The sequence below is a fragment of the Metopolophium dirhodum genome, chromosome 1, assembly GCF_019925205.1.
Source record: "Metopolophium dirhodum isolate CAU chromosome 1, ASM1992520v1, whole genome shotgun sequence".
NCBI lineage: Eukaryota > Metazoa > Arthropoda > Insecta > Hemiptera > Aphididae > Metopolophium > Metopolophium dirhodum.
In genome coordinates, this window is record NC_083560.1 from 40442153 (window position 1) to 40455263 (window position 13111).

Below are 13111 nucleotides of genomic sequence, written 5' to 3' on the forward strand. Positions count from 1 at the left end.
TAGATGTGTTTTTTGTACAATATAAAATTAATTACATTTATTTTAAGTAATTTAGTTTTTTTTTGAAGTAAAATTACAAAATGATGCTTCGTTACTTTTTGTTGTTTAATACATTTATATACAATCACTTTTCAGAGAAATAAATAATATTAATAGGTATATATCTAATATATAAAATTCTCGTGTCACAGCTTAGCGGATGCACTAATCCGTAACGGCTTGACCGATTTTTATGAAATTTTGTGTGTATATTAGGGGTAAGTCTAATTTACTGAATGGACAACGAAAAAATCTATCTCTCGTTCATTTACGCTTATCACTTTCTGATAAGCTGGTAACCGTTGACCAGCAACCAGTTAAATAGATAGTTTATGGTGGTAACCACAATTAAAGATAGTACTGCAATACTGCCTGTTATGTTGCCTATATTATTCTTAAAAGGGTTCTACTAACATATGAAGAAATAATAAGTACATTGTTGATAGGACATTGTCTATGGTTGAGCCTTGATTTTTAAACTTTTTATGGTGTCATAAACAATATACGGGGAGAATAAAATGTCTATATCGATAAAGCTCTTAAGGATTAAAAGACCAAAAATCTCCAATGAGAACAATTTTAAAAAATGAAAAACTAATCTTACTGCAGAAATGCAGAATACCACTGAGTTTCCATTAGAGGAAAATATTTGTTTCACCACCGGGTGTTCTACAAAACCCGAATGAAAATAGAAATTTCTTTTCTAAGTACATAGAGGTATATACTTTTTATTTACCCAAAAACTGTTGGTTATTACAAAAGAAATAGACATGATACATGTATGGACATCTGTATACCTGGACATTTGATAGTTCTTTCAACAAATGTCTATTTGTCTACTTGTCAAAAGATTGTGTAAATAACTTGCAAAGATCATTACAACTAGAATAGAAATTGATTGTGGGAAATTTAATGAATTATCTATTATGTTTTATCCATATAGGTATATTCTAATATATAAATATATGTGTGCCATACAATAAAATAATGAAATATGTACATCTTCGTGGACCTAAACATTAAATACTGAACAGTAATTGAATTAAGAACTTAATAGAATAATCTTGTTAATTAATATTTAATAATATTTAATAAAAAATTCAGAATATTATCCAATTGTTTTCAAATAAGTATCAGTATAAAATTATAATTTAAATAAAAATTCAATAAATATTTGAATTAAACTTATAATTAAGTATTACATAATGTATACCGCAAAAAGTCCAACAAAGGGTTAATTAATGTCTGTTCATTATTAAATAAAAAAAGGATAAAACTTATAATTTAAAAAAAACTAATATCATTGTTTCTTCAATGTTAATAAATTATAATTAAATATATCATATAATATTTTGTAATAGTTTTTTCCGGAAGTAATGTGAGTGACTGTTGAAATATAGTCGGTGGGTGATACTGGTTACGTCGTAATCTTGTAAGCCAGTGCATCTTAAATTATTACGTTGTCTGTACAAAAAGGTGAAGATTGATAAAATAAATTATTCAAATCAGATCGATTATATTATCAAAAAAAAATTGCTTATTCGAATGTGTAAAATTGATTTTTAGTGTTAATTTACACCAAAAAAGTTGTCTTCCAATTTATCAAACCAACCAATCAAGGTCATTTTCGGAATTAATGTTGAATCACAATGATGAGTTGAACGAAGACCATCCGCTTGTCTCAAAAAAACTTGTGGTGTCATCTCCAAAGGAAAAGCATTATCACATAGAACTCTGGCAAGCGTTACACGTTTGATATTCTCCAGTTGATCTTAAATTAAATATAGTTTAGTTAAAATGATGTTAATTCATTAAATATAACTTAGGTATACTAACAATCAGAGAATACTCCTGGTACGTCATAAAAATATCTATCTGCAATTCTAGTTCTTACAAATTGTTCCCTGATTATACACTGCATCGTAGGGCCGACCATTGCGTCATCAACGTGTTTCTCCAACAAAGCACCAACCAACAGATCTATATCGTTCCAAGTTTTGTATAGCTTCAACAATCTATCAGCTGACTAAAAACAACATGCAGAAAGAAAGTAATCACTAATCATTGCAGTAGTTATATTATTATTTATCAATTTCAATTTTTTTTTTCAAACTTACACCTTCCATCATGATCTCAGACAAATCTTGCATCTTTTCTATGTCTTTTAGTCCACAATATTTTCTAAATTGCGTGTAGCTTGGAATACCGTGATCGCGACTTCGTTGTATATCCAAACTGAGAATGTCCATTCCATACGAACCTTTTGGATCAATATTATAAAGGTAATTTGTAATCTATAAAAATATTTTTAAAAAACATATGCGTAAAGAATATTGTTTACATTATTAAAGTCATCAACAGTAATGTTGTATAAAAAAAAGTTTGTATATTGATTGTGTATCATAAACTTACCGATTGTGCAAACAGCATATCGACTTTTTGTGTAGCCTTCAAAATTAGTCCTATTAACATAAATCGGATACTATCCTCTTGAAACCAGTAATCGGTCATCCAAAAGTTTGTCAACAAAAGCGGTTTGTTATAATTTTTCTGTATAGAAACATCGAAATTCAATGTATGCGTCGATACCACTCCTTGAAAGCTCGATGGCCAGTTTAAACTAAACAAAAACATGCTCAACAATTATAATAGGTTATTATTGGGTAATTATGTAGGGTAGCATTTACGTATAACAAAATGCAACTTAATTATTTAAATTTTTCAAAGGTCAATAAGATTACTTATATATAATTGTATATAAATCATCTTATATCTAATTATAATCAAATTTAATAGTTAAAAAAAAATTACTACAGATCGAAAACATCTCATGGTTATAATTTATAAATAGCGTGATTTTCGGTTAACTTTTTCTTTTTGATAGAGGTTCAAAAACTTGTTGGGAAACCTCTAATCAAATGTCTTATATTAGCAATGAAAAGAAAAAAAACGTATAGATTTCTAGTGTGTCTGGGTAATTAGTTTTAAATTACGACAATATATTAAAAATTGATGGACTAAAATTCCTCAATTTACTGATGAAAATCCAATACTGTGAAAATATTAAATTCAAAACTCATAAAAATAAAAGTTACTTTTCAGTAATCTTTTTTTTATTGTTTACGGTATAAAACCTTGTGGAAAATCTGACAAAAAAGAACAAAAACACACATCGTTGTAAAATCAATACATTCTTTCGCTCCTAATTTCAAAATCTAAAATGTATAAGCCACCGTTTAAATATAAAAAACCGCACTGAAAAAAAAAATTACTATAATATTACCTATAGTTAAACAAATTATAGTAAATATAAATATTTAATAGGTAAGATAACTAAATTGATTTACTTATTATTACTATATAAATATAGTTATTAGTTATGGTTAGGTTTACTATATTTTATTGTTATGTAGTTTTGAATGTTTGAATTAACTAAAAAATATAGTGAAAATAGCACATTTCAGTTCGAATAACTATAATAACTTGACTATAATATTTTAGTAAATCTGATAATAATGTACAGTCAATCTTACTATTTTTATAGTATAAACAACTGTTTTTCCGTGTGCTAACAAGTTCAAAGGGGTGGAATAGCAAATAAGGTGACAATATTGTCGCACTTACGTATTGATCATATACATTTTAAAAGGAATATTTTTGAATACCGACGATTGTTTACGTCTATTTTAAAAACTGTCACCACGAAATGACTTACCATAATGCACGATAATTATAATGATGACAATAATAATATTATATATTGTGGTATATGCCCGTACCTAATTGAATTGCTGATCATAGAATTGGCAAATGGCAGTATCGCGGTCGCGAAGCTGTTGCTAACTGTCGGGTCAGCAGTCTCATCGTACGTGGTTCTTTGTCCCAGTCCCAAACCGTTTTCCTTGGTGTAGTTAACGCCAAGCAGTGCCGGCAGCCATTCGTTGTACGTGATGTGCTGTATGCACGCCGTCACGATTTTCTTGGCCTCTCGGAAAAGTTCTTCGTCAGTCCAGAAGAGTTTTTCTTTATACAGTTCTCCAGCTACCCGGTTGTGTTCCCTTACCCACAGTGTATGCACGGCATTCAGTGGTGGAAACGAGTTTGCTCGAATGTCACCAGCCATAAAACACGTGCCGGAACCGTTCTGACAAGCGTTCGTATCGGTGGTTTCCAGCGGCAAGATATCCTGGGCTTGTGGGACCTCATTGTCAGAATTTTTGCTCATTCTTTGTACTAAAAGTTGGCCAAGCGACATTTGTCTCAACGACAACGTTTGTTGTTCCGTCGTACCGTATATCATCGATGCGTCTAAATAATGGGTAGCTTGGTTCATCTGTGACACATAAATAAGTCTTAAATAGTGAATACCTACGAACTTTTAAATATTCTACAAGTTTGTATGGTTTGTGCGAATTCACAACGTCACGTCAGTTCTAAACACTGAAATGCTGAAAATATTTGCACCACCCCATGTACGCAGGTAAGTTTATCATTATGTTATTATTTAATATTTCTGTTACTTGTTCCATGGGTCCAAATGTACAATCAGAATTCACAGCTGGCCGCGAACGCACGTAGTTCATGCAGTCCTTGTAATCAAACAGATCCGGTTTAAAAAACCAATCTCCACCCGGTATAAATATGGGCTTGCAGGACCTTATGTTTTTGTTCAGAGTATATTGAATACTTTTGTCCTTATCACAACAATCCACAAATCTGTTATCTTTCCCTTTGGGTTTAATATACGTATTATTAAAATCAATCAATTTATATACGGTTATGTGTCTAATGTGCATACCCATAGTAGAAACTGCCGTGTGGGATAGATCGTGGCCTATGAACATCGTCCAGTACGCCATCATCATTGTTTTTGTGAGGTCAGGAGAGTCCTCGTCTTTTACAAGACTTGAGCTCACTGATCTAGGATTAGGCAGCTTTTTTTCGTTAATATTTGGCATTTCGTAAACACCTGAGTGATCGATTAATGAAATCACAGCATTAGATCCGCAAGAATGTAAATTGAAATATGTAATTTATATTTAACAAAATTGACGCGTTAGTTGGAAGAGTGCTATGAATATCTTAATGTTTTTAATAAAAAATAAATATATACGTATAGGTTACGGGTGATTTGCGTCATAAAAAAATTAAGAAATATTACCATCTGTGTATACTGGAAACAGCAAACGTTTATAAGGCGTGTTTGCCTTTCCCAAATATTTACGTTTCAGGTTGTTACAAGATCCGTCAGCACTACGATAGTCAAAGTCCTTCCAGATGCACGAATTGTTTATGTAATACTGGGACATACACATATCACCCAATGTTGTCCCATTCAGTTTTATCTTCGTTAAATCTTTGGCACATTGTATATCACTTAACCCGTGCCTGAAATGATAATTTAATTTATGCATATTATTATAATAAACATACATATTTTTTTTTTCATTGAGATATTTATTGTATGTTTATGTACTTCAGACAATATGTATCCTTTAAACTTCGTGAAACTTCAAATATAATTTCAGCATTTCGAGATCCTAAATCTCCGTCTTTGGAAGGCATAGAATCGATCAGTTGTCCATGAACCGGGCTTCCAATTGTAAAACCATTAATATTTGATAATATAATATCCTCTGAACGATACCTTTTATCAATTCTTTCAACAGCTTTTCGAATTTCATTGTTTATTTGGGAGATATCGAGTTGTTTGTACCAGTTATCCGAGCCCATACAACATGGTGCAACATGGTGGAATATCACCGTATAAATCAACAATCGTATTAAAGTTATCGAAGTACTCATTCTGATAATTTTGATAAACTGTAATCATATTATAAAATGTATAAATATTAACTATAACTGTAAAAATTAAGTAATACCAAGCGCCGAACATCGCACGAAAGGCAAACGACGTTATGTTATTATATTACGTTATTATTTACATTTTTTGTGATTGGCAGGTACCTATTCTTACTATAGGTAGGTAATAAATTGTGATAGTCATCCAGTGTCAGACGGTCAGCTCCGAACCACGAGTACTAAGGCAGCGGTGATACTGTGTGTGTGTATACGCGGCTTATATGATAATTATTGGTGTTTTCCTCATAGATAATATAAGAATGGATAGGACATAAGAACTTATCATATGAAACTTTAGTGATACTATTTTTAAGGTTATACGGGGCAAATATTGATATGGTAATTGATAAATAATAATAAATATTTTAAATATCTTAAATATTTAACAAAGTTTAGAGTAATTTTCCAGGCACAAGTGGCACAACAATCAAAATACAAACTGACAAATATCTTAATATAACTGACTATCATGTTATCATTATTATTTAATAAAATAGTTTTGCACATAACCTTAAAAAGCCCCATATCGTCTTTCTCTCTTTACGTTCTCTCTTCCCAAAAAAGCACACGGCCCCATATGGAACTGGTATAGGCATGTCCTATCCATTCTTATATTATCTATGGTTTTCCTCGGGTGGTGGCAATGACGCCAGCGGGACTGAGAGCGCTAACGTGTACCTAATACCATGACAAATTAAATTAAATTAAATTTGTCATGCCTAATACTGGCAATTGTAATGTATATTGAATTTCGACCGTTACAAATTGTTATCTAGATAAATTTAGCTATTACACAACACTGAATTGACGGGAGACAAGTGTTGTTATAACTTATGCGTAAGAACCTCATTATTTTAGTTATTTGATTGTAAATTTTAGTTAGGTACTTACTCTACGATAAATCTTTTATTTTGAATAATTAACAGATCCCCTGTTTATCCTTTTGACATCTATCATGCGATTGAACCGGTATTTATTGTATCGTTAAGCGCCAGCGTTTCTTATCCAATGATTGAGATGATTTAACCACTCACTCTGAGTGCCTTTTTATTAGATCTCCCGGACTTTTATCAGGTGTTCACGGTATCGCCCGGACCTACAGTCGTCGGTAGACTGATTTCGGTGGTCAATGGATAGTTGCCACCACTGGAGCGTCGGACGAACAACAATCCTATTGGTGGAAATACACTCTTTCCCACCCAACATCCTGGTTAGCTCTTCTACCCACACGCTGATCATACAAACAAATACACGTCATACAAATGCTATATTAATCTTAATACTAATCTTATATTCTGATAATAATATATTCATTAGATTTTTTAAATTTTTTTACATTATCGATTTACTTTTTCATTATTTTGTATTTTATTATTTTAGGTTGAATAACGTACATTTTCAAATGATTTTGTAGTTGGAAAATCATTTCTAAGATTTAAAAAGTTAATACGAGATCCCCCATTAGTTTTAAATAAAAAAAAAATTTACTGAAAAGTCCATTTAATTGTTAATGAGCGTTTGAAGTTAATTTTTTTTTCATATTTTCATTATTTACACATTTTTGCTGGTTTATCTAGTGTTTTTAAGAATTCAAACTTAAATTTGCTATAAAAAAGTTTTAAAAAAAAAGCTAAAAAAATTGTAACTTTTTATTTTTAATATTTTTTATTGCTATAATATAGTATAAAACCTTTAACGTCTATGAATTACACAAAATATTTTGATTTGTATATAATACTATAACCTTAAAACTCATTTGTATCAAACTGGAAAATGCTTACTATAAATAATAAGTTTTAGGTCATTCACACCACCTATATTTGTTTCAAGTTTCCATTAAAAAAAAAATTATCATTCATAAAATTTTTTTTATTTTTTGTATCCAAAAGCTACCATATAACTAACTGAACAAAAAAAAAAATACTTAATTTTCGATATATTAAATGGGTTGAATTTTGGGATAAAATGTTGCCTACGTACATGACATATTATATAACATTGATTTAACAAATTATGGAGGGAAATACACATTTTAAAATTGTAATTAAAAATTCGTAGGTACAAATTGTGTCAAAATAAATTAATGGTGTTTTATCTAAATTTATACATTCTATAGCGTAGGAGCAGTTTATATTTAACAAATTAATTTCGATATTTATAAACATATTATTCTCTGCAGTAGGTACAATAGATAAGCATATTTCAGTTTTATTATTGTTAATTCCGTCATAATCCTAAATAATAAAACGTACCTACTATTGTATATTAATACTATTATTTTTGATCATAAATATGTGTTGATTAAACATAATCACAGCGGACTAAGAAGTTTTTATCGTCCCTATGGTAAACTATTGCGACATTTTCATATTTGGTACCTTTTTAAAATTTGTTATTTCATTATTATTATTTTTTCTTTACTATTATAATATGTTATATGTTACGTACAATTAACTATAATCATTAATAATTAATAATGAATAATTAATGTTTTTATACTTTCCATTAAAGATAAAGTATCTAATTTCGAGAAAAAAACATTATATTATACTGAATTGTTGCACTGGAAATAAGGCGGATTGTGTTTTCGTGTTTCTAACAAATGTATTTATATGTGTGTTTGTTGAGTTGTGTTTGCGCCGCTGCCGATCCTACGAGTATGGCGGTTGTCGGCAACGACTCGCGATTGTGTTGGGGACAGGAGCGGGGGGAGTTACCCAAAATAGTGGTACTATAATTTGCAAAACAGAAACACTTGTATTTCTTACAGAGGTTTATAATATATTAATTATTATTTAATGGCGGGCGCCTGGATCTTAATCCTTACTTACTAATACATAGATATATTAATACAAATAATAATAATAATTGGCCCACGAACGGGTGTATAGGCATTATAACATGCACAAACAAAAATGACCTGACTCGGCGACACCTCAACACTTCGACGACTATTATGGTTAGCTTGATTGACGGCGGCTCCTCCAGTAGGACCTCGACGGACAAATCCTCACAGCACCGTCAAGCGCCAGGCTGTATCACCGCCAAACGGGAACGAGCGTGATGTTCTGTTCAGCCGTCAGCCACGCGCGCGAACAATACTTCGATCACAAAGCTCACTGATATAATATCTGATGTATTTTGCCGGCTTGTCATACAAACGTGAACAAATCTTAACACTCGTGCAGTCGTGCTCACAAAGGTAGGTTTGCCAGCACGCACGGCGCGTTGAGCGATCACGCTCGTTGCGCTCACATCAACGGCTGGAAAACGACGACTATAAATAGAATCGATGGAATTTCACTTTGGGTTTCGATCGTGGCTGGCAGTTACCAGTTCATTCCTTTGTAAAATATGTTGTCGAGGGGTGTGGAAAAATGAGAAACTGACTTTTGATAAATCGTTGTAATTCAGAAATACACGAGAGGTTTTACAGAGCCGGGTACGGGCAGAGTATGTGTAATACACTAATACATAGTAATTTGAGCAGCTGTATTGAACCAATGAATTAATTAACTGTTAAATAATAAAATATACAATACCCACACAGTTAAGGTATAAGTTTTATCTTTACATTAAATTATTAATATATATTTTTTAATTAGAATATACATTTATTCTGCAACATTTTAATTGCAAATTGTTATTTATTTATATTTATTAAAGATAGTGGTAAATTGGCGCTATTAAATTATTAAAACTGTATTATTATATGTATTTTAAATTTTAATAAATTTTGTTAGGTTCATAAATATAATTTACATATTAATTTAAATAGCTAATGACCTAATTAATATTTTAGTATGTAGTTTGATATCTGAAGATAAATCTTATTAATAATACAATTATGATTATAAGTATATTATTTTATAAAGTAGGTACCTAGTAAGAGATAATATAATCAACAATTCATTAAATAAAATTGAGAACAATTATTTTTTATACCTACAAGTTATTATTTTTTATTATTAATAGATTGAAATATTTAAATTTGTATCTTTTTTTCTAGCTATATATATATGTATATGGATCATATTGTATCCAAATACTTCTTGATCCGGCATTAAAAAAAATGCACAAGATCATATCTGTATATTTTGAAAATTGATATGTAAGGGGATACGATAGGTACCGTGATTGTCTGTTTTTGTCCAACACACGCGCAACATAGTACCTATTTTAGAGGTGTTTTTTGCCAAACATACCAATTGATCTAATGAAGCGATAAGAATGCTGAAAACAGATATGAATTTGACGTCAAATCGACTTGAAAACAACTTTCCCACATTTTTGATATTATAATCCAAATTCCTAAAATTGACATATAAAAAAAGGTTATTTAAAAATTATTGTATTTCAACTTTTGGAGAAGTTAAAATAAAAAAAGGTGGATGAGTGGATGTTGCTCTGCTGTACAGTAGGTTACAAGTGGGTCACTGTAATGGATGGTGTTAAATTTTAATTCAAAGATATAATATCATTGTATAAGAAAAACGATTCTGAGCGAAAGTGGTCAGTCAGCCTATGATATTACTTAGTATATTTGATGATATTAAGACGAATAAAGTAATTTATATTATATAACCTATTTACGTGAAATCTTGTTTTAAATGTTCAATCCTTAGCTATAAAAGTTGAACATTTTATACATTTTTAACTACAAAATAATTATTAAATTTTAAATGTCAAAATTTTTGTCAAAATTTGAACTTTAAATGCTAATAAAAAAAAATGGTGCCTATATATTTTTAATATTTTTCAACTGCTATTGTAACAATAAGGAGCTTTGCATTTTTACCCAACAAATAAAATTTTATTAATATTTACAGAAAAAAAACTAAAAAAATGGAAAACTGACAATGTCCGTTAACAGCTCAAAAAGAGTCAAATTAATTTCAAAATTGTATGGTGTATAGAAAATGCTAATATAAACATTCAGTAAAATTTTAAAGTATCTACAGTCATTTGTTTTTTAATTACAATAAAATAAGAAAATCATTACATGAGAAATCGAGTGAATATCAAATGTTGTAATAATATGAATTTCAAACGCTCATAAAAATGTAATTTGATTTGCTTGTAGTCAATTTTTATTTTATAAAGGTAGAGAAACTTATGAGTAATCTTGTATTAAATTTCTAAATCTTAGATTTAAAAAGAAAAATTTCTCAACTAAAAATAATTTGCTAATTTTCGTGATTTTTCCGTATCTTGTCAATATTTGAACTTTAAATGCTTATAAAATAAATTATGACTAGAAGAGAGACAAATATTAAATCCAAGAGATACGAATGCATTCCATCTGTTGACTATTGATGATCCAACATCCAACTGATGACACTTACTGATGTCTTTGAACTATTTTTGAAAGCTAAAAGTGGTAGCAGACAGTAGTTGTATAGGTAACCATTACACTAGATACCTATTAGATTAGACCATCGTAATATAATATGTTCTTTTGTGGAATCTTTCGATGGTGTTCAAAGGATCACATACAATAACGTTCGAGAATACTGGAGTTTACGAAAAAGAAATGCCAGAATTATACGAGTATTAATATGTCAATGCACAAGTAAGCTTAAAAAATAAAGTTATTTTATATATTTTATAATAATTGTAACAAATATTTTTTCAGGTAACTCTATTGGAAAGGACTTTTTCATATAAAGTGACTTGTGAGGTAATCTCTCTCCTGTAGGTACTTCTAGAGAGTAGGTAATTATATGATTTATGGTTATTAAATAGGTATTTAAATGTTACACACAGTTTATACAAGCAGACTTAAATAACTTACGTTTGTAATGTTGTACCTATTATATAGTTAGTAAATTTATATTTATTAATTTTTAGTTTAAAGTTTATTATTTATATTTTTTTAAGTTCTGCACTGTCGATAAAAGATTATTTTATTTAATGCATCACTTTTCAAATTATTATTATTTTGTACTTTTGTGGTATCAAGTATACATTTTGTATTGCTACTGCATACAACTATTGTAGCTTGTAAGCTGGGAGACCAGGACAAAGCGCATAGGTTAACTTTATGTGTCAAAAAAATGGTGTCCCAACTATTATTTTAACAACTATTTTTTTAATATTATCATAAATTAACTTCTTAAATTCATTATTTATTCCTTCAAAAAAATGTAATAAACACTCAATTAATAAAAAAATAAAAAAATTTTAAAAGTCGAATTTTATTTACTTTGCCCGGATACTAGGGTAAAGTGGTAAACAATGAGATAAAGAAATAATTTATGTTAATCCATTTAATAATTGTATAATATGAATACAAGCACATATTAATAAATTAATTCACAATAAAAAACAACATTTTTAAATATTATATTTAATTCTTCATAATCATAAAAAAAATATATAATATAAAATTCTTCTTTGTAAAATAAAAACAAAACAAAAAATTATCTTTTCATATAATTATATAAACAAAATATGACATTTTCAGATTTTCTTCATCAAATAAAAATAAAATATTTCCTAAAAAGATGATATTTCCACTATGCCCGAATTGATTTTTTCTTAAATAAACATAATTTTTTTTTAAGTATACGTGACTTAGGAACTTGTGTTTAATAACTATATAAACTTAGTATAATTATGAACATAATAAACTAAGTTTAAAAAAGTTGATTTATAAATATTATTTAAAAAACCTTAAATTCGTATTATGTATTTTTTAAAGAAATTTAACTATTTTCGTGTAAATGCTTTTAAGAAATTGTAAGTAGCGAAATAGGTATAATTGAGGAATAGTATTATTTTCTGACCTTAAACATTAATAAATACTAACATTTCAAAACATTTCGAAAATAATAAAATTATATTAATTTTGTTTTACACATATTTCACATAACTATTAGATTATTATAGGTTAATCTAAAATGCATACATTCCTAGTATATTACATTTATATACCTAGATTACAAAATAAAATTAAATAATTAATTGACTACAATGAATCAAAATCAAATCCGTATTTCATTAATTTAATATTCTTCGTTCATAAAAAAATGACATATTATTCTTAGTGATAACTTAACCTTACCCTTTCAGTATTAGAATGAGAAATGGACCAAGTGAGAAAATATATTATACATATTTAAATTCATTATTATTTATTATTTATTTGATCAAATGAAAACAATAAAAAGTCTAGTTTATTCAACACATTGTGCATAGTGTTCAAATA

At 28.8% G+C, this 13111-nt stretch overlaps 1 protein-coding gene across 1 annotated transcript; it reads right to left on the minus strand.

Annotated features, from left to right (window-relative positions):
- Positions 1 to 1302: 1302 nt before the first annotated feature.
- LOC132935944 (peroxidase-like) lies at positions 1303 to 6919 on the minus strand. The gene is made up of 10 exons (XM_061002595.1): positions 6793 to 6919; positions 5516 to 5862; positions 5201 to 5427; positions 4838 to 5008; positions 4560 to 4768; positions 3819 to 4372; positions 2452 to 2659; positions 2157 to 2333; positions 1876 to 2065; positions 1303 to 1810 (listed from the first exon to the last, which is right to left on the minus strand). The coding sequence occupies exons 2-10, from the start codon at positions 5842 to 5844 to the stop codon at positions 1608 to 1610; spliced, it is 2268 nt and encodes a 755-aa protein (XP_060858578.1). The 5' UTR covers positions 5845 to 5862; positions 6793 to 6919; the 3' UTR covers positions 1303 to 1607.
- Positions 6920 to 13111: the final 6192 nt, after the last annotated feature.

Coding starts and splice junctions, on each gene's coding strand:
- LOC132935944 (XM_061002595.1), bottom strand. CDS start 5,844: ATGAGTACTTCGATAACTTTAATACGATTGTTGATTTATACGGTGATA. Junction 5,428..5,515: donor AAGGATACATATTGTCTGAA/GTACATAAACAT, acceptor TTATCATTTCAG/GCACGGGTTAAGTGATATAC. Junction 5,009..5,200: donor GTTTCCAGTATACACAGATG/GTAATATTTCTT, acceptor TCGATCACTCAG/GTGTTTACGAAATGCCAAAT.